This window comes from Dermacentor andersoni, chromosome 7 (assembly GCF_023375885.2).
Source record: "Dermacentor andersoni chromosome 7, qqDerAnde1_hic_scaffold, whole genome shotgun sequence".
Lineage (NCBI taxonomy): Eukaryota > Metazoa > Arthropoda > Arachnida > Ixodida > Ixodidae > Dermacentor > Dermacentor andersoni.
This window is the reverse complement of record NC_092820.1, coordinates 121,997,484-122,018,963: the sequence shown is the minus strand read 5'-3', so window position 1 is coordinate 122,018,963 and position 21,480 is coordinate 121,997,484. Positions and strand designations below refer to the sequence as shown.

The 21,480-nt window shown below is 46.6% G+C and overlaps 2 protein-coding genes across 3 annotated transcripts in view; both read right to left on the bottom strand.

The window, feature by feature from the left end:
* The window catches only part of Brf (Brf RNA polymerase III subunit), a 55,615-nt gene that overhangs the window by 7,633 nt on the left and 26,502 nt on the right, over window positions 1-21,480 (bottom strand). Inside the window, exons 6-15 of one of the 2 annotated variants that reach the window (XM_050181124.3) lie at window positions 13,725-13,968; window positions 12,863-12,959; window positions 12,283-12,433; window positions 10,459-10,782; window positions 9,865-9,926; window positions 8,593-8,674; window positions 8,350-8,411; window positions 6,076-6,243; window positions 5,094-5,236; window positions 3,170-3,212 (exon numbers count right to left, since the gene is read on the bottom strand). In XM_050181124.3, coding sequence (XP_050037081.1) covers window positions 3,170-3,212; window positions 5,094-5,236; window positions 6,076-6,243; window positions 8,350-8,411; window positions 8,593-8,674; window positions 9,865-9,926; window positions 10,459-10,782; window positions 12,283-12,433; window positions 12,863-12,959; window positions 13,725-13,968 — 1,376 coding nt within the window. The remainder of the gene's footprint in view (window positions 1-3,169; window positions 3,213-5,093; window positions 5,237-6,075; window positions 6,244-8,349; window positions 8,412-8,592; window positions 8,675-9,864; window positions 9,927-10,458; window positions 10,783-12,282; window positions 12,434-12,862; window positions 12,960-13,724; window positions 13,969-21,480) is intronic. The other variant, XM_055072499.2, reaches the window with a different exon arrangement.
* Window positions 17,519-21,067, bottom strand: Sf3a1 (splicing factor 3a subunit 1). The gene is made up of 2 exons (XM_050181115.3): window positions 19,392-21,067; window positions 17,519-18,802 (listed from the first exon to the last, which is right to left on the bottom strand). Exons 1-2 carry the CDS (start codon window positions 20,982-20,984, stop codon window positions 17,855-17,857), a joined length of 2,541 nt encoding a protein of 846 aa, XP_050037072.1. The 5' UTR covers window positions 20,985-21,067; the 3' UTR covers window positions 17,519-17,854.

Sequence of the window (21,480 nt, the reverse complement as noted above, 5' to 3'; positions counted from 1 at the left end):
CGGGCACAGGTGTGCCAAAGTGGCCTGCACCTGACAGTGCAAGGTGACACTACCAGAGCAGTGAACACCGATGCCAGAGCTTGCGCTGTCGATCGTCTTCGTCTTTGCCGCACCGCTTGTGTTATCAGTGCTTGAGCGGTGTTTGTCCTCGTATTTGCTGCACTGTTAGTCATAATGAGCCGAGAACCGAGGGGCATCGAGTAAATGAAAACCCGTGTTCCTTGAACTTGGTGGTAGCGCAGAAAGTTAAGCATCAGAGATAGAAGCGTGAGCACGCGAAATACTGGTCCGCTACAAGTAAGCGGCAGCGGAAAGAAGATACGGCCCTCATGGCAACACGCTACAGACTTAATTTTTCAGCCCACAGATCACCTTAGAGCCATCAGCACTGCTGTCATTTGCTGCAGTGCCCAGGTGGTGCGAGTGGCTACATTAGTGTCACCATGAATCTTGACCAACTTGCCCTATTTTTCTGTGCTCTTTAACAGTGCAGCCGTAGGGCTCAGTTGGTCGTATGTCATAAGCTGCACTCGAAACTGAAGCAAGGTATATGAGCATAAAAGATGATATGGTAAGAAGAGAGAGAGTTAAAAACCCACAAGTGTTTCATTTTTTTTGTCACTACTACTACATATTTTACTGTTCATGCAGCACAATGAAGCAAAAGCATGGAAAATGGTAGGCATAGTGCTTAAAGACAAAAAAGGATAGGATATTGAAAAAGAAACAATAACAAAGATAGTATAAATATATAGACAGAGATAGATTTAAATTAGAGAGCAAGCATGGGTGGGCGAAACATTCAAGCTCAGATCAAAAGGAAGAAGGGCTTCTGAGTAGTTTGTGTAACGCACAGATCATTGGTGGTCCATTATAGTAACTGACATATGGGGCCCAAATTTTGAGGATAGCAAAGAAGATTGAGAAGCAGCTAACATTTGTGCAACAAACAATGGACTAAAAAGAAAATAATTCTGGGGTTTTATGCGCCACAACCACAATCTGATCATGAGACACGCCATAGCGAGTGACTGGATTAATTTTGACCACTTGGGATTCTTCAACGTGCACCCAACGCATGGTGCACGGGTGCTTTTGCATTTTGCCCCCTTCGAAATGCTACCACTACAGCCAGGATTTAATCCAGCGCCCTCGGGCTTAGCAGCTCAATGCCAAAGACACTACACCACCCCGACCAGCAATAGAACGAGAAATGGTAGTCCTAACAATAAAAGGTTTCTGAAACGGTTTATGTTGTATGCCTTGATAATAGAGGATTTCTCTCGAGCAGGGCTGCCAACACAGAAAGTCAGAATTTCCCTCCCGGATGCCTGAAATTTCCTTACTCCTGCTAAATATTCCCTCGCTGGCCCAAATAACTATATAATACTAAATATTAATTGCTTCCTTCATCACTTCCATTTTTATGATGAGAAATATTAGAACATTATCTTTACACGTCGCATGAATTTTGCAAAAATTTGTTCTGCAGGCTAAAAACATGGGCAAATCAAATTGGCTAGGTGAAGTGTTACAGGGAGATCCAAATGGACAAATGAAACCCCATCTTTGACTTAGACGTAATGCACCTCATCAGGACATGGTACTGCTTTAATAATTCTTTTTCTTTAAATTTTTGCCGAAAGAAGTTCTTAGAGTGCTTCAGTGCTGCCAGATGATCACACAACAAACCACCAAACAGCTGGAGGAAATAACCCAAATGTATCCAAAGCTGCAGGAATACAATATCACCTCAGAAAGGAATGTGTGTTACATATAAAATTCCAGCTATACACGGAGCCCAAAATTTCCTTCAAACTAGCAAGGCCTCCCTTATTCTCACATAGACTTGAAAACTACCTTGATCTGGGAAATTCCCTCTAGCTGGCAGGCCTACTCTGAAGAAATGCTTTCTTTTTTTTTAAATTTTTATGCATGCGTATGCTATTGAAAATAAGCTTCGTAAAGCGATATGTTTCTAGCATTCCCGATGACATATGGGTAGCAAATCGGATAGCTCGCCCGACTGACATCACGTACATCCGCTACGCAGCAAGGAACAGGGCAGTTGAAAACTCAGGAGAGTAGCGCTGCCCCGATCGGCAGTGATGCGCATTCTTAAAACCTTGTAATAAATTATACATGCTTTTGAAGACCTCTTTAATATGTCTCTCAATGCTCAGAAAGACCTACCCTACCAACTCAGTGCTCTTGTACACAATCATCAAAAGCGTTTCAGGGTCCCTTTAAGACAGAGGAAAACAGTGGTGTGGATCAGAGACCAAATGGCGGTTAGCCGATATTCTGATTGACAATAAGAGGAAAAAAAAAAAAGGATGTGGGCAGGCCATGTAATTTGAACAGCAGATAACTGGTGTTTTATTGTAGTGAGAGAACGGGGTGTCAAGGAAAGCGCACGCAGTTGAGGACAACAGACAGCTAGGTGACATGATGAAATGAGGAGATTTGCAGGTGTAGGATGGGGGTTGGCCGACGAAAGACAGGAGCATTATTGGATACTGTAGGACATGTCTTTGTCCTGCAATGGACATAAATTATGCTGCTGCTGCTGATGATTAGGGTGATAACACTGATGTCAAGGGAAGGGAAATGCAGTTGGCTGTGGTCGAGGATTAGATTAAGCAACAAGATTAGAATAGTATTTGCAGGCAAAGCATGGAGTGAGCCGACACAGGACAGACATAAATGTAGATCTCATGATGACAGCCTCTTGTCCTGCAGCGGACATAAATTAGCCAACACTAAAGGTGGTGATGATGACACCATTTAAAGTATGCATCTTGTTTTTGTTACGCCCATGTCCTTTCTGTACGATGGCACAGTGAGGGTCCAGAGGCAAGCCTGTTAAGTTTATAACTTCAACTATGTTCAATGTGGCACCTGAAGTTTTGATTCTTCAATGTTCCATGTTTTCAATTTGGTCCTGTGTTTCATGCTTGCCACATTGTGTTCACATTTTATAAAAGAAAACCAGTGACAAGTCAACTCATGTTCACTGGCCATACCAGTGAGGTTAACATACAGAAAATTGAATGAGTTATATTTTGAATACAATGTAATCAAAAGTCCATTAAAATCACACAGCCAGTAGTGGCAGGTTTAATTTCGCTCGTGAAGCATGCCAGAGGTGAGCGCCAACTGTACTCACCTCATCATCAGAGATGACATCAGCGTTAGCCTTCTGTTGACTCCTGTAGAAAAAGAAAAATTTCAGCAGAGAATAAAGGACACGGCTTAAAATAACTCATCCTGAATATATATATTTAGTTCCTGCATTCGCTGCATTTTAGCCATAAAAAGTAGGTCGGCGAATACCAGCAACTTTAATTGAATCCAGCATGGTCAAGCACAAAGATAGGAGCAGGGTGACAAGGACCCAAGCAAGTTGGGGCCTTACATCAGCTGTAGCAAGCATGGCTGGTCCCACAGTGACGGAAAACAACCAGCGATCTAAAAATTTGCCGCCCCTGTAAACATCCTTGAAGAGGAGGTGGAGTTGATCTCAAAGCGTCACTTTAGTAAGTAGGGGTGCATGAATGTTTGAAAGCTTCGAATAATAAAACGAATATCGTCCAATTTGATTTGGTGTTCGAATCATACACATAGTCACTATATGTAAGAAGTAGTATTTTTAAATAGTTCTCCAATACTTCAAGTTGGAGCAAAAGCTACGTCAGTCAGGGCATTCCTATTCAGGGCATCAGGGCCTCTCCTATATCGTTTCTTTCCTCCCCATGCCAATTTCTTAATTTTTTTCCCCCACAATCATAAGACCTTCCTTTATCTCATGGCAAAATATTTCAAATAAGTATGCAGCATAATTTCAGAAAATTGCACTTCTTTAGTGTTCCGTCTTCAAAATAGAAGAAAATCGGGCTTCAGGAGGTGCCATCATACCACTGATTGCGCGAGCACGACTTTCTGTTGACGCAGCGCTGTCATCTTCACCATAAGGACGAGATTCAGATAGCCACAGCGCTGTATTTCTCCATGCAGAAATAAAAGCATGTGTGAACATGGAAAACTAGCATATCATTTCTTTACTGCAGTCACATGGCATGCAGGTAGCACCCCTATCTGCCGATGCGAATTTGAATCACTGGCGCGCTTGTTTCGTGAGCGTTTTGGCAGCAGCGAGCTGCGCACTTCACATGTTCCTAGGCCAACGTTTCAAGAACTGCCTGGTTATCTTGAGTTTATTGCGCTGCTGCATTTTAGCTGCTCCTTGATTCTGATAATTACATTATTTGTGCAAGGTAAAGGAATCTGTTTGCTTTTCTTTGTGGCAGCGAAGCTACTTTGTATTGTGCAACCTGATGGGTGCAAAGGTAGAAAAGTTTCAAATAGTCATCGAGTTCTGAAGACGATGGAAGGCGTGCAATACAGAGAAATGGCTACTCGTGGAAGCAAATGCTGCCGATTCCGCTGGCACAGCAAGACTGGGCCGTGTGTGTTTGCCGGCTCCTGATAAAGTTGCAAGGTGTTTGAAGAGGTCGAGAAATTGCATGATACCGCCCAAAGGAAGTGTCTTTCGTTTTCTCTTCTTTACTCTTGGGGGGCAGGATGCGCGGGGTTGGAGTCGGGACGAAGTGAATAGGCCACCCAAGGAACGCAACCGTTGCATCGCTGCAGCTGCTCTGCCGGCCTGACAATAGCCACTGCCTAGCACTACCAGCACGCCGAGGCCAACTCGCTGGCTTGATCGTTCGTATTATCTGCCGCAACGCAAAAAAGTGGTTCGCAACATTACAAATTTAGCACATTGTAAACTAATGAACTTGGGCCGGGACTTTTCAAAAATTTGTAACATCCCGAAATTTGTATCAGGCACGATCACATCACCGAAATTCTACTGTACTTGCCATACTCCAACGTCAACATTCTTTTTTTTTCTTCCCACACTGAAGTTTTGGTTCTTGATTAAATATTTTTCGGTAGATCACTTGCCCAACCTAACAGTTTTGTCAGGTTGTGAATATGGTTCTCCTTCGTGGCAGCATGTCAGGCCTCTCCCTAACTCGGAAAACAATCCACGCCCTCCCCTCAATGTGAAAAACAGTGCACAAACATACATAGCAATTGACTTGACCGTTGACATCAATGCACTGAACGCACTATCCGAGATCGGCTTCTCTCTGCGACTTTTCTTCTTTGACGGCTCAGAGACGACCGACTGTGTTTCGCTTTTGTCTGCCTCACTGGCCGATGGCTGCTGCTGCAAAAGGAAGAAAGAAAAGAAAAAATTATTAAAGCTACATCGGGAAGAAAACATAGCCTAGCCCATTTATATGAAACATAAGTACAGCACACTTCTGAAATGAGCATGAAGGGCCTCTAGAAATTCTATAGAGACCTGCCACCCTAAAGATGTGAAAAATACAACACCAGAAATATAATAAAATTTCGTAGAAAAAATACTACAAAATGCCTTATTACTTTAGATGTAGACTATTAAAACTTTCAGACTTTGTTCTGCAAGGATGCCGTCCACAGTCATAGCTGGAATGATCTGTGTGTGCGAGAAACAAACGGAAATATTCATGAACTTCATTTATGAATCAGTTCAGCTTGAACTTACCACAAGAACTTGAAATCATGCTTTTGTCTACTTAAGCTTGTTTTTTTTTTTTGCATATTTATACCTCTGTAACTGTGATGATGACAGGACACACTGGCCGTGCACACACAAGGTTTTTTTTTTTTTTTTTTTCAATAAACTCGTCTGTCTCCTTCTCACTACCATGTGTCCTGTCTTGTCGTGCAGTTTGTGTCAATGCACTTGTACCAGCTCACACAGCTATCAACGCTATTCTTCCATGTTAGCTCTTTTCAGACATGTGCTGGTCGGCTGAAAGTACAAATGGCAGTAAAGCCCAGCTTTGCTAGCAAGGAGCTTGAAAGTGGCGCATACTTGGGCCCGTAGCACAGTAGTGAATGACCGAGAGCAACACCACAGAAATGGAATGACGGCAAGGAGCAGTCCATCTACTGGCCATGCAATGTTCCATGTCGTTTTCAGCTGCTGCTACCTGGGAAAGAGTGCTGCTGTCTCACCTGGGTGTTCTGCTGCTGCGGTTCGCTGGAGGGGAAGCCCATGTCGCTGTTGAGGCTCTTGAGGACGTCGTAGTTGATCTTGTTGGAGATGCGCTTCTCCTGGAGCATCTTCTCAATCGCTTCGCCTGCGGTGTTGGCTTGGATAGGTGCCCTCTTTCTGCGCTTGCGCTGGAAAGAGACCAAAGCGATCAACGAAGCGAAGGAACACCAACGTGGCTTGTGCCGATGGCCGCAAACGTACAACACTGTTTCTCGATGTTCCTGACTTTCCAAGGAATTCTGGGAAGAGTAAGATGTCACTAGAGAACAGAGATCTAAATAACCCGTGTCAGTGTTTTAGCTTAGCACCTCTTACTGTTTATTGTGTTCACTTTCCGTGATCGGGTGCTGCAGAAAACTGTTGGTTTTGCGCTGTTGATAGGTGTTTGCCACATAATCCAGTGGTGTGCGATCAGATTGGCTGTGAAGGGACAAATAGGCTGAGTGGATGACTCATTGTTTGGGTTTGACATCCTGAAGCAACACAGGGGCTATTAAAGACGCTATAGTCATGTGCTTCAAATTGATATCGACCACCCGGTGTCTTTTAACAAGCACCTAAAGTGCTTTTACATTGCGACCGCAGCAGGTCCAAGTGGATGCATTGTGACATGCAACTTAGTTGACGTGGCACTAGAGTGATGGTTATGCTCCTGCTTAGTGGCTTAATGCAAATGAAGTTGAAGTGACCTTGATAACCCATTCATGTTACAAGTAGTTTGGCTAACGAACCAAGAGCGGTGTTACTCAATGAGATGTCTAACCAGTTACACCTTATGTTCACTGTGGCAGCATTTTTTTTGTAGACTCGATATCTATGTGCCACTAACCACCAGTGGGCCGCTTGCCTGTAACCTACCAGTAAGTCAACAGGGAGTCGTTCTCCTTTGAAGCTTCCTCAACACGCAGAGTGATGGCACCACGATGCACCAGATGAGAAACAACAAGAACCTTTCTCTTTGTTGATTTCTAGGACATATGCAGCTTGAGCATTGAAAAAATCCCTGCACCGCCGCACAGGCAAAATATTGCCGTGACCCACAGATGACCCACAGTGCAGTAAACTAGTTTTAAAACGTTCAGCCTGTCAGGCAGCTCGGCTCAACATGCAGCATAATCTCGATGACATAAATTTCAAAGTACCTAAAAAAACATTTATGCTCTCTGAAATTTGTGTGATCCGCAGCAAACCACAAAGACAGTGCCACAGTGAAGGTAGGATATTCATGTATATTTATGAATATTCTGTTTAGTTAAAGTCCTTGAGTTTACTGGACCTTTACGTCCTCAATGTTGTCAAGGAGACTTTCCTGAAGAGCATAAACCTTCATGCTTGCGTTGTGCCAGAATGTTGCCACTGCTAAATGCACAGAATGGAATGTTGAGGATAATTAGCGTCTTAACCATCAACGAAATTTGCTTGTCACACCTGTTGGCGCTCTTGTTTTCATTGTTGGGTTGCCGCCTCAGAAATTTTAATGCAAAGCATTCTTGACGAGTTCCACATAGTTTTCTTCAATAGGTATCTGGCCTCTTTCATGAAACATGAAAAAATATAGACACCTGCGGCTGACGTCAACTTTCTCGATATCTGGGCACTGACATCTTAATTTTTAATAAAGGACCCGTACACTGAACCACTTTTGTTGGTCGGCTGAAATAAGAATATTCATTTCAGCGTACACAAGGATTGATTTACACTGAAAAAGGCCACTAAACTTCTAATATTACGAGGATTCGCTCGTGTGCAGTCCCACTCTGCCCAGGTTGCTCCCAGAACACCCTTCAGAGACATCCTGCACTCACTTTGCACTAAGTGCTTGCGAATTTCTAGAGATACACCCAATGCCACTGGGTTATGTGCCCATACATATATACATATTACATGTATATACGTACATAGACATATCTATAGGATACGCACCTTGCAAGCGCATTAACCGTTCACTACAGAACCCCTGAATTATTCATAACAAACATTCTCTATCAAACCAGGCATGCTTTGCATTACGTGGGTGTCAGCTGGAGTTGAGTTTATTTTTTATCATGCAGTGTGCAAATAGGATGCGCATATCACCCTTATATGAAAGCACTTTGCCAGTCAGATTATGGCCAGGACTGCCCTCAGCCAGAAATTCGTATCAAGTGTGATTGTAAATTGGGAAATCGACTGTAGTTTGCCTGAAAAGGAGTACGCTGTATATGGACTGAAGCTGTCCCTTAATTTAAACCAACCTTTTTGGTCTCTGGCTTGTTGGCGTTCTCTTCTGCTTCCAATGCTTTCCGTGCTTCCTTCTCTGAAAAAAAAAAAGTTATAATAAAACATTGGATGTCCCAATGGTACTCGCACAACATGCCCCATCTAAACCTTAGAAAGATGTCATCAAGATATGCCCACATAGGATCGATGCACATTATCCCTGAACTCGTCTAAAAACATATCACAGAAGAATTTTTCGCAAATTTCAATGTGCGCACCTTCCATCTCCTTGAGATACTCTGCATGAGTTTCCATCCAGAACTTGGTCTTGAGTCGAACCTCAGCGTCTGTCATGATGTACTGCACACCCACATACACACGGAAAATAGGTTACAAATGCCAGCATGTGAAAGACAATGAAGAGAATAGTGCAACTTAATAACACTAGTTATGCAAGAGATAACTGTTACCGACAAAGCCAAGCAATTGTGGTCACCGACCAATGTAGTCTCAGTATAAATTCCAATGCAAACAAATCGGCAAGCACTAGAATGTGCCCTTGTGTTTTCAGGTTTGTCTACACATTAGTAATAGTGACATAATTCAGGCTTTAAAACGTACATTTAGGACTACACTATGCTTAGAAACCAGCTGCAAAGTGCTTGCATGTAGTGCCCTGACGTAATTACGCATAGTGGGTGTCCTGATCAGTTTCTTTTCATTTGCATTTAAACTTAAGCGAATGGTGCATCACACAGCCTAACAACACTGGTAGGACATAGTTGATAACTTGCCAACCTAAAAATGCATGGTCATTTGTCATTCACCAAGATATATTTTACACCAAGCAAAGCTGACCACAGAAGTAATATACTCCCCTGAAGTTGCCTGTGAGGCAAGTTGAAGCTACAAAAAGAGCGTGGTGATTATGCATTGAAGAAAGCCTTCTAAAACTCACAGAGTTCCTTGTACATGCAAACCAATTAGGGTTCTTTCATATATTTTCTTAACAACGGTCCTTTGATGCTACTAAAAAATGAAATGCCTGCAGTGGAAAGGAAATCAGAGAAATGTTACTACACTGGTTTATCTGTGTTGATGGAAACAGATTTATTAAACATCTCCTGTGGTAAATATTGATATTCTGCCTCTTCACCTGGGTTACAGAGGTAGACACTACTTTGTGAGACAAACCGTAGAGTGATGTTTGCTAATTAACAAAATTTATCCGATTAACTTCGCAGTTTATCATGTTAGAACATTTATCCCAATTGCGGAAAGGAATAGCTGTAGTGGAGGTATTAAATCCATTCAGCAGAAATCCTTTGCTTAGCCCCAATTTTGAGAAATGGGTCCTTAAAATCTGTGGCAAAATGCATTGACGTGCCAATTAGCATTTATCAGAAGCACGGAAGATAAGGTGCAGAAGAGTATTCAACTGGAACATCAATGAGTTTTATACAGGATACAAAACAGAGGCCTCTGGGCTCCGTTCCGTTTCATGTTATTCCTCTGTAATATACAAAAGGCCAACTGTAAGAGAAGCTCACCGCATCAAGTTCCTCGTCATCCAATCCTTCTAAGTCCAGGACACCGGATTCTGCTGTCGTTTCTACAATGAAAAAAGTGTGAGTCTGTAAGGCTAAAGTGTTTTTGCAAAATTGGTGTTGAACAGCGTTTCAGCAATCAATACAGGCTTACCCTCCAGCAGCAGTTCAGTGTGATGGCTGAATATCTCTCTAACAATTTTCACATCTACTACCAAGTACTACTAATACTGCTACTGCTACTATATTGCTACTACTATTACTTCTGCTATTTGTTAAAATTTGGTATTGTATATAAAGCTTAACATGTTTTTTCTGTACCATTCATGTTGTTGCGCTGCCAAATTAAAATAACCAAGTATGCATGTGTAACTTATTTTCACTATTTATGATGGGCTGACGGTAACTCATGTACAAATCATCTGATCCTTTCTTTTTCCCATGGTAATGCATTTTACTGATGATTGGGTGTCTATGTGCACTGCAACAAAGAAGCTACCAAAATTCTGTCAAAAGCAGTTTGCTGCACCTTTCGACCTGCGAACACTTCCAGAATGTCTCGGGACAAATAAGCGAACGAACTGAACCGGCACCCACCAACACAGTCTCTGACCCGCATGCACTCCTCGATGCTTTCCTTCAGCCCCAAGGTGGCGGCGGTCGGTCGTAAAGAGGTGACGATACCGCTCTGCTCCCTGGGCTTCTCTTTGTCAACGCACTCGACTTCATCCGGGTCAGAGTCGTCGGGCTCTTGCCGTAGCGCTAACCGCTCGGTGAGCGAGTTCTCGACGGCCGATCCCGATGCGGCAGAGTCCTCGTTGCTCTGCTGGGAATCGTTCAGGCATGCACTGATGGTCTCCATGGTGTTTCCCACGATGAACTCATTCGATATTCGGTTTTCTTCTTCTTCGCTCAACCGCTCTGAATGAAAGCAAAAACAAAGTTGACTTTTGTCAGAGGACGGGCCTGTACAGCAACATATCAGAGCCCAGGCTGGCAAATGCTCAAGTTATTGCAGCAAGCGCCCAAACAATAAAGTCGCAATGGTGTAACTATGTTTTTCGTTCGGCCAAGATAGCCTGCATATGTGCTTCCTGGGGTGTTAGAAGAGCCGAGTGTTAAAGGACTCCTCAATGTGTAAGGTGACCAGAAGCTTCTCCATCTCCACTAACCTGCTCCAGGAAGCTCTGTTGCATCTCACTTATCTTGCCGTTTCACTAGATGGCGCCACAGGTGGCCCCGCATCTGTTTGAATTTTCACCGCTAACTAACAAACTCAGCCTTCATTCAGATATGATTGGGCATGCTTCTTACAGGCTTGGAATCATTAACGATGTGCCGACAACGAACAAAGTAAACTCATGAACTGAAGCATAAAAAATTGCGCCAGCTGGCCGAATAAAATGTGCCTCAATTAACGGCAAAACCTTTGACTAATTCTAGCCGATTCCCCCCACAGAAAATTAGGTGGCTGACATTGAATGATTTCATGTCTTCCCTGCAACCTTTAACTGCTTACATGCCAACCAGCCAACAGCACACTTGTTTGACATTTCACTGTGTTTGTCTCTGTTCACAGGAATCACAGATAAACATTTGATAAGCATTTCATTTATGAATGAACTTTTTATTTCATGATGAGCATTTCACATGATAAGCTTATTCTTTGATAAACATTTCCCATCATCCTGAACACAAGGTACAGGGAAAGATGATTGGACACACAATGTCTGCAGTGACAAGGAAATGTTCAGCTTATCTTCAAGTGCATTTGTATGATGCAGAATGTATATTTAGGGCCTGTAATTTAAAAAACATTGCTAAAGATCAGTAAGCTTAAGAAAGAAATAGAAGCACAAAGGTTACAAATCCGTAATTCTGCACAAGAAACAGACATCGCAGTTCTGTAAACTTCATTCATAAGAGCATCTAAGGCTAACAAGGTTAATGCATGAATTTACAGCTTACATGAATCTCTTACATTGCGTATGAAGGTCTTGCAAAAGTCCAAACTGCATATTAGCGGTACGCTTTGGAGCTGTGTTTAATACATCAGTTTTGTTGGCTTTAGATGAATCACTAGGTACGGCTTACAGAATTGCGGTATCGTTCACGACTGCTGAATTGCAGAGCTGTAAGCTCGACAGTATCGTGTCTATGACGACCGTCTTTGTGTGTATGGCTGTTGTAGCTACACAACATTGAGCAGCATGTCGCCTACAGCGTAAGATAAAGTTTACTGTGCCGAACCGGCTCTTGAACCAGTTCAGGGCTGTGTAAACCATTAATACATTCTATTTAGCTGAACCGGAATGAAATTGGAGCACACTGAACCTGAACCAGCACTGATGTATAACCAGTTTAGCCAGAGTGAAATTTCATTGCAGTTCGCCCTTAAGGAACTGTGAATGGTGGCCTCACCTCTGGCATGCGATGCAAAACGACCGCGAACCTTTCGCCGCCGGTCCTCCAGCTCAGCCTCAATCTTCTTTTGCAGCTGGGAGATCTCCTCGGACACCTTCTCAAGGCGGCCCTGTTCCTCCAATATCTGCTTCTGCTTCTTGCGTGCCGCCTGCACAATGTCACAAGATGACAGGACGTCAATCTATGCCAGTCTTCCCCCTAGGAAATCTACATCCTTTACGAGGAAAGCATTTGACGTAGCGCTAACAGCACATGGACATGGAGGAGGAACGGAACAGACACATTCAATGCTTTCATGCGGAAATACCGCCAAGGCCAAATCACAACTTAAATCCCTATATCTCTCCCTAAATCCCTATACCTTTATAGCCAACAGTAACCGCTTAGATATAGAAAAACAAACACCGAAAGTGCCTTCAAGAGGCTATAGTGGCCAAACACGGATGCCCTGCACTTCAGGATTCATGCCTCCATATACTGCACCTAAAAACATAAAAAATGGTGCCTCACAGCAGGATTTGCAAAGACAACAGCAGAAGCAGGAGCAAGAAATATAAGGGCGCATGCTCGGGCTTGCCTTGAAGCAGGGAGGGTCTTGCTCTTCTTCTAGGTCGATCGTCATGAACTCGTCGAGGGTCAGCTTGCTTGATGGTGTCTCTCCAAACTCAGTTAACCTGCACGACAAAGCACTTTCCTCAGCACACCTGTCTACAGTACAATGTTACACATGGGAAAGCAAGAGATGCCAAATATTAGCCCTGTATGGCATCATGTCCCAAATTGGCAATGCACATATTTCAAAACAGCGTGCAACTGCCCCTGTAGCCGCAAGGCCATTTTCCAACACTACGCAGTACTCTACGCTTGCATACGAATCTTCTGATATCACTATTTTTACATGTTTTTACCAGTGCACTACTACTGTTCATGGCATGGCAAATTCTTTTTGCGTGTGTGTGTGTGTGTGAGCTTTTCTTTTAAACATAATATTACTGCATGGAAGGTGAAAGGTAAAAGCAACAAAATTGTGCAAAAAAGGCAAGAGAAAACGGGATTGCCAGTGCACAAGTTGATTAGACAGGAGTCTTCAGGCCACAAGGAAGCACCTCAGTGAGCGTGCAGAAACTGCCTTAAACAGACCTCACTGGCGTTGATATATATTCGTGGTGTTACCAAGAGTCGAAAATGACCTGATGGTGTGTAACAGTAACAACGATGAAGTCAGAGATTAAAAGGCAAGTGTGCCGCCTCTAGACCTGTTTCACTATAGCGAGCAATGGTCATGATGCAGCACAGAGCCATTCCTGTCCTTTCGACACTGCATTCCACAGGACAATATATTACTTTAAGGAAGCCATTACTATATGATGGGGCAGAGGTGAGTGCATGCAATGTGAATGCAATCTATTCATCCTGCCAATCTGGGTCGGGGTTCTCACCTTTTGCGAATGGTGGTCTCGCACACCTTGACGATGCGCACCAGGTCGCGAATGGTGCGGTTGAAGTCGTGCAACCGGGAAGCGACGAGGAGCGCGGCACCGCACAGTCCCGACGGCCGACGGCCCGTGTGCATCCAGTCCCGCTTCATGCGCTGCACCATGCGCAGTGCCGTCATTGACACCTCGTGCGTCTTGTCTCCGAACTCCAAGTGGTGGGCGAAACGAGTAATGTACAGGCATGGGTCTGCGTGCAAGCAGTAAGGGACAAAACATAGTTCACTCGGCAAGTGTTGCATTTCGCGCTTTCTCGCTTTGTGTGCATGAAGTGCTTTCATTGATGTTCATTATGAGTATGGTGGCGCAAGAGAAGATGAGGACAAAGAAAGAAACAGGGCGGGTGTCTTCCTTGTCCTCGTCTTGTCTTGCACTACCGAACCCAGGCTGAATCATTAGCAACTAACCTGGATGCGAGTTGTATTGATTCATGTTATTATATGAAGCACCACTGTCGCACAGCATTTGCCATATGACGGCGTACCTACCGTAATGTGCTGGGCAAGCACTGTGCGGACAAAAGAGAACAAGGAGTGTTAAGGACTATGGCGCGTCATGCATGACATTCCCCCTAGCTAAACACCTACAACACATCAGACGATACAACGAATGAGCCCAATATATGAAATACTTGGCCCAACCAAGAGATTCCAAGTAAATTTGCAAGCATTAAACTTTATGAAATGGAAAGATGTGTATAATACAAACATAATGCGACATACATTTCTAATTTTATATGTGAGCGTGATTACTTACAAACTCGGGCTGCACGAAAATCGCACAAGTTGTCCTCATGAAAACTAACTCAGAGTATATGGCCAGCAATGGCGTAATGAAAATCAAGTAGGCGGTGAGCGTAAACAAAGTCACCCGAAGAACATGCAGCAAAGCACTGCCCTGATAGCCGCAAAAATATGCACTGGTTACCAGTATGCAATCCTGTGACAGTTGGCACCTTTGGGACTTACGAGCCAAACCGAGGTACACATTTTGCATGCCAAAACACCCAATATATCTAATTGTTATCACTTGGCTTTGTCCTCACTTTCAAGATGAGTTAAATATTCTTACTGAGAACACTACTAAATAATTTGCAGTCCCGATAGATGAATAACCTCCTTCTTCCATTCATCACTGTATTTTTCCGCATATAGCCTGCCACCGCGTGTAACCCGCGCACCTACAAATATAGCCCCCCCCCCCCCCCCCCCCCCCAAAGAAACTGAAATCCGTGCATATAACCCGTGGCAATAACTGCATACAATAACACTGAAATCTTTTCAAAAAATGTCTCTATTCGCAAATGCACGACTCGTCCACTCCGTATATTTGGCCAGTGGCTCCGTTTCCCTTTTCTCTGGCGATGTTGACAAAGCTGGATTCACACTATGAATGTGATCACCGATGAATCAGTGATGTGACATGTGTCGTGAATCAGGTCACTACACAGCTAGCATTCACATGGCGCGCGGATGGAGCAGTCCTCGCATTGGTAACGTCTACGGAGCAAACGCAATCGAGCGCCGAGCCAAAAATAGCAAAATTCGGTGATTTGGCTCTCCGCCATATCACAAAGTGCTTCGCAAGGCAACGTATGATCACGTGACATGCTTTCAGCAAGTTCAAATTCCAATTTGCTTCGGCACCGTGTGCACTATTGATCATGGAGGCAGTAGTAGTAGTAGTAGTAGTAGCAGTAGTAGTAGTAGTAGTAGTAAACTTTGTTAAGGAAAAAAATTGTGGCAATACCCATCTCACGATGACTGTCGACACTTATGCATTAGCAATTAATCAATATAGCCATACAACGCATTGCAAACATAGAAACTAGTTATGTGTGCCGTAACGTGTACTGCAGTGTAATTTCACCTTGACACTTCCCAAAGAACACTTGGTGCCATCTAGCACTGTAGCCGCAAAGCCTATGCATAGCATTCAATATGCATGGTGCGCCAAAGCGTGCGAATGCTGCGAAACGCATCCTGCGGCAACCAGGCTCCTCTCTCGTGCTTCATTCTCGGCATGCTGCGCCAGCTACTGGCGCTGCCGAGAAGTCTGCGTGTGGCCTCCATGACGAGAAGCGTGGCGTGCTTACAAACGCTTGCTTGCTGCACGCTCGGTGGCACACACTCAGTGACCCAGGTTGGCGAGACGTTGATTGAAGGGCAGCGCATAACCAGTGCATTCATGGCGCTGCTCACCAAGGCATTGGCATGAAAGGCATTCATTGAAAAGCGACACTTACTCGGTGCATTTGTGGCTCAGCCTGCGACTGCGTCAGGTTGCTATCCTTGAGGAGCCTTCAATACATGTTCGATTACGCTCGACATAGGATAAATTTTCGTCATTGTAGACTGGCACTTTCTCAGTGGCATGTACCTAGCTACCCGAGCAAGCGTCAGACTTTGAATGAAGAGCAGCACAAACCAATTGGCACATACCCAGGGCTCCAAGTTGGCGTCCAAGTTTCCTGTGCATCGCGAAAGAAACTGTAGAGACGCTGAGTGGCTGTTACGTGAATGTCCTTAGATCACAAACTCGCACGTTCATTGGACAATGTTCACAGGCCTTGGCGTGCCCCATTGGCCAACGTATAAGCGCATTTTTCAAAGTGCTGTTGGCGTAGTCTGGCGTTGTGCAAAGTTGCACAAAGCCAGACTATGCCAAATCTCGAGCATGGTGTATGCCATGGTGGAAGGAACAAGGTTTTTGCCTTTCCTTCCTATATAGCTGATGCGGTAGTGGACTGTGCGCACACAGGCCACTACCACATAGAGCCACACGACACCGTGTGGGTTCCATCTACTGGGTTGGGGGGGCACAAGTCCCAGCAGATGTAGTCGCACATGTTGCCATGCATTACTGGGGCCAGGCTGCACAATGTTCAGAAATTGCTCTGCATAAGGGGTAATGCGATTCAACCTGCTCAATGCGCCAGTGTTCAGGCATCTTGCCAGCATTATGGTGGAATTCTGCACTAAGCAAAATTGCCATGCAGTGACATTTCATAGAGATTGTGGACCCCACTGGACTGTGACAACATGGAGCAAGTTGTTTAGAAATAGTCTCTCCTTTTCAGCATCTTCTAGGGGTGTTCTGTGGATATTATCAACCTGGCAAACTAAAACAAGTTCTAGCTGCAGACATCGAGACATAGCTAAAGTTACCGCTGTCTGAAATTATGTGCAGGGCTGGCAAGGAACACCTTGTGTGGGGCAAGAACAAAAGCCTTCAAATTGGTCACCTGTGACAACCACCGTCCTTCGAAGCATAAAACCCAAATGGAGCATGCATCACAGCTCCTGTTGTCAACACCCAGAGAAGTTTTGAGTGGCGCCGTCTTGCAGATAGCTGCAGCTGATGCGTTATACTGGACTCTGTTGCCATGCTATGCACACTTCCATGCTTTGTCAGAGCTGTTTCGCAAGACAGAATGTGCCCTAAGCATCATAAACAAGCAGGCTCTGATGTGTTGAGGTAGATAAAGGTGCAGAATCCTGCTGCATAACATATGACAGGAAATTTCACTGCAAATAACAATAATAATAAAAACACAGTATGTTGTTTCTGTGATATGTTCTTTAAAAAAAGATGCCTTTATTTGTTCTAGTGCATCAAACTCAGTGAAATGCAGGAACGCTGAAGATGAACCAAGGGTAGAGATAGGCAAACCATACGAAGCTTACACAAAGAAAATTTAAACAAGGCACCACTATAGCAACAAAAGAGGGCAAGGGTACTTATTTTCAGACAGACAACTGTCCTTGTTTTATTTCATCATACCATTCATTTGGACATCTCCGCAGCATCCGCATTCCAACATCATCACTCGACTGATAAAACGGTTCGAGATAACTTTACAAATGGGTAAAATAAAGAGAGAGAGAGAGAGAGAGAAAAAAAAAACAAGAAAAACTGGGCTCTGTTCCCTCACTGGTTTTTTCATCCACCCCCCTTCCTCAGCTGCAGCAAAATGTTGGCATTCTGGCCAAGATGAAAGTAAGCCAGCACGTTGGAATCCTTCACGCCTTGAACAGCAAAGGCAAAACATGGAACGTGTAATCTCGCTGCCCCTGCTACTTCTTTCTGCCACCACGCTCCTTGACTTGAAGCATAATGGTCGCATTCGGGCCAAGGTTGTAGTAGGCTAACGTGTTCGAGTCCTTGACGAACATCCCCTCGTACTGGAGCTTCTGCTTTCCAGGTGGCATGCCCAGCTCCTCGTGCAGCTTCGCTTTCAGCACCGACACAGTGTCCGTCAGTGGCAGAGTTAGGGTCAGAACCTGGCCATTCAGCTTCCATTCCACCTTCTCCTGTGCCCCCGGCACCTGAACCCGCACTGTGACGGGGCCCTTGTTCTTCGCCAGGAATTCCGCCTCGGGAATCAGGTTCTCCTCCGTCTTGCTCTTCTTGCTCGGTGGTTCATCATCCGGCGGCAGGCTCGGAGGCATCTCCGGTGGCAGTGGCGCCATTGGCGGGGGCATTGGCGCGAATGCCATCGGTGGATGACTTCCCGGTGGCATGCCTAGCATGCCTGGCGGTGGCCGCAGGTGTGCAGACATCAGAATGCTCTGCGGTGCAGCCATCATCGGACGTGGCGGTGTTGGTACGGGCGGGTGTGCGATGACAGGTGCCATCTGAGTCCGCAGTGCTGCCGGTGGAAGAAGCGTTGACGATGCCGTTGACTTCGGCGGTGGCGCCTGTGGTGGCGGTGGCGGCTTTGGTGGCGGCTGCTTCGGCGCGCTCACCGGTGGGGCAGCCGAAACGGGCGGCGGAGGCAAGGGTGGGAGGTTGGACGGCGGAAGTGGTGGCTGCATTTGATGTTGATGGTGGGAGCCATGCTGCTGGGAGCCATGCTGCTGGGAGCCATGCTGCGGCTTGGCTGGGCCAATCCGTTCTTTCTCCTCATCGGGTAGGAGACCTTTTATCTTGTGGATCTGCTGAATCTGCTCTTCGATGGTTATGTTTGCACGGGCGGCACGTGTGGCCGCCTCCATGCTGGCTGTGTGGCCATCCCAAGTCACCTGCGGGAGAGCGATTCAAAGAAGATTAGTCTCACAAGCGCGAGCAGGTCAAGGGCACCAAAACAATGTGTTTGAAAGAAACAAGGTACAACTTTAAGGATCAGCTGTGTCCAGGCAAAGAGCTGCAATGACTGTACGTTAAATACGACAAGAACGTCACTGCCAACCAAAAGGCTGAATGCTGCAAACACTGAACAGATTGTGAAAAATCTAGTAAGACAACTGAGTGGCAGTAGAGGAGGCAGAAATGTGGCAGGACCAATAGACGAGGACTGCAGCAACCAATTTTGTAGACAATGTTCAATATGTGTGGGTCAGCGCTCAGTAATGGCGTTCTGCTCTACAGCCATTTGAAACTACTCATCAGTTAGACCACCAGGCAATGCAGATTTCGTAAACAGCAAACGTTACAACTTCAAGGGCTCTTCATTGAAAGGACTGGTGTCATGCAGAAGGTTTAAGTGACTAGCTGTTAAGTTTAGGAAGGTTCTTGCCTGCTCCAGTTTTATAAATAGATTTGTGCATTACATGCCCTGAGCAACGGTCCTGCAAACCAGGAGCCGCGGATAAAACAACAAAAGCTTCGTACCTTCTCCTGGGGCCGCCTGTCCTCCTCGCCGATCTTCTTGCCGATGGCCGTCTCCTCGTCGCCGAAACCGAAGATGTCCGTACGGCGCTCGGCGAACTGCTTCAGGCTGCTCTCGATGGCCGATCCGGGCGCAAACACTTCGTCCTGCTGCATCTTGTCCTGGATGGCCCGGTCCCGCTGCTCCACCCAGCGCGGGTCCAGGAGCCCGATGCGCATGTGCTCCTGCATCTTGTCGGCGGGAATCTTCTCGCCCGTGATGGGCGAGATGAGGAACTGCTCCGACGACGGCTTGGCCGGCTTGCCGCCCTTCGGGTTGTAGTCCTTGCGCACGACCACCTGCTCCGGGTTCGGAGGCAACGGCGGCAGCTGCGGCGGCGCCTCCTTGGGCGGCTGCGGCGGCGGGCTCGGGGCCCTGGGGGGCAGGTTCGACGCCGCGGCGTTGGTGGGAGTCGTCGTCGTCGTCGTGGTCGGCGCCGCCGAGTCCTCGTCCTCCTTGTCGCTCGCCCCGCCGCCCTCCTCGTCGGACTCGACCTCCATCTCGACCTCTTCGCCCTCTTCCTCCATCCTCTGCTGGGCCAGCACGCGGGAGCCCACCTCGTCCGGAGTGGTGGGCGGCGGAAACAGGCCCTGCTCGTTGGGCTGGTAGTCGACCGTCTCGACCACGACGAAGTCGTGCCAGTCGATCTGCGCGTACTGGACCCGCTCCCGCTCGGCCTCCTCCTCTTCCCTGCGCTTCTGCGCCTCCTGCAGCTTGGTCCACTCGACGCGGTAGCGCACCTGGTCCAGGATGACCTTCGGGTCCTCGGACTCGCGCTTCAGCCGCGGCATCAGGTCCTTGCCCGGCACGAGGATCTTGGTGTACTGTTCCAGCAGCTTCATGAAGTAGTTGAAGAGGCTGTGCTGCGGCCGCAGGAAGTCGAACTGGTAGTTGCGCTGCTCGCGGTTCATCAGGTTGGTCAGGAACTGGCGCCCGTTGCGCGCCACAAACTGCGCCGTCAGCTTGACGATGTCCAGGTCGATCGCCGAGATCGACGGCGGGTCGGCGACGAACTCGAAATCCGGCGGCGGCTCCTTGGGCACGATGGGCTGTTCGACGATCTTGGAGATCTCCTGCTTGCCGGGTGCCCCGCCGGACTGTTGCTGCTGCTGCTGCGAGCCGGGCTTCGTCGGGGTCGGGACGATCGCCAGCTCGGGCTGGATCTTGCCCTCCTTGGCTTCCTTGACCTTGTGCTGGTAGTAGGCATTATACGGGTCGCCAGTGTTCAAGAAGTTGAACTTGGAGTTGTTGATCTCGTTCTGTCGGATGCGAGCCTCGAACTCGGGCCCGTTGCGCGCGACGAACGCGGCGGTTTTGTCGACGATGTTTCGAAGCTCCGGCGGCGGGTAGATGATACCGATGGTCGGTTTAGGAGGGGCAGGCGGCGGCGGTGGCGGCGGCTGTGGTTGTTCGGGGGCTGGCGCGGCCTGTTCTTTCGGCGGCATCGCGGAGTCGGCGGCTGCGGTCTCCGATGCCGTCGACGACGACGCGTCCTCTTTGGGCGCCGGCTCCTCCACCGGAGGGAGCACGGCGGCGTCCTCCACGGTGGGCGGCATGATTTTTCGAGCTTAGCTCGCCTTTCACGCCGTTATTTCTCAATTCACGCGCACCAAATACAACTTACGCTCCGACAAATGGCGTCGTCAAAATTGTTTTTACGGCGAAATAGACGTTTGCCTGTCCCACATTGCAGCAGCGTGAATGCTAAGCAGCGCCACCACGTAGCCTTAACCACAGACACAGTTGAGCACGAAGTAACGGCACTTGCATAACAGAGATATAAACGATTCGGACGTTAGCCTTCCGAGTGCAGGGGGCAAAAATACATGTGCGTTTTATTTGACCCCGCATAATCACAATGCTCCTGCACATCCGCCCTATACCAATTTTAGAGGCACTGGTACCCTTATCTGTCTACAACGGTTATTATCCCGCAGAGAAAATACGCCGTGGCCGCAGTTTCGCAGCATACATTTCGACAAATATTTATTTCGATATCACAACCCACGAAACTCCACACCAAGGAAAATCGCAGAATAAAAATCCGCGAGA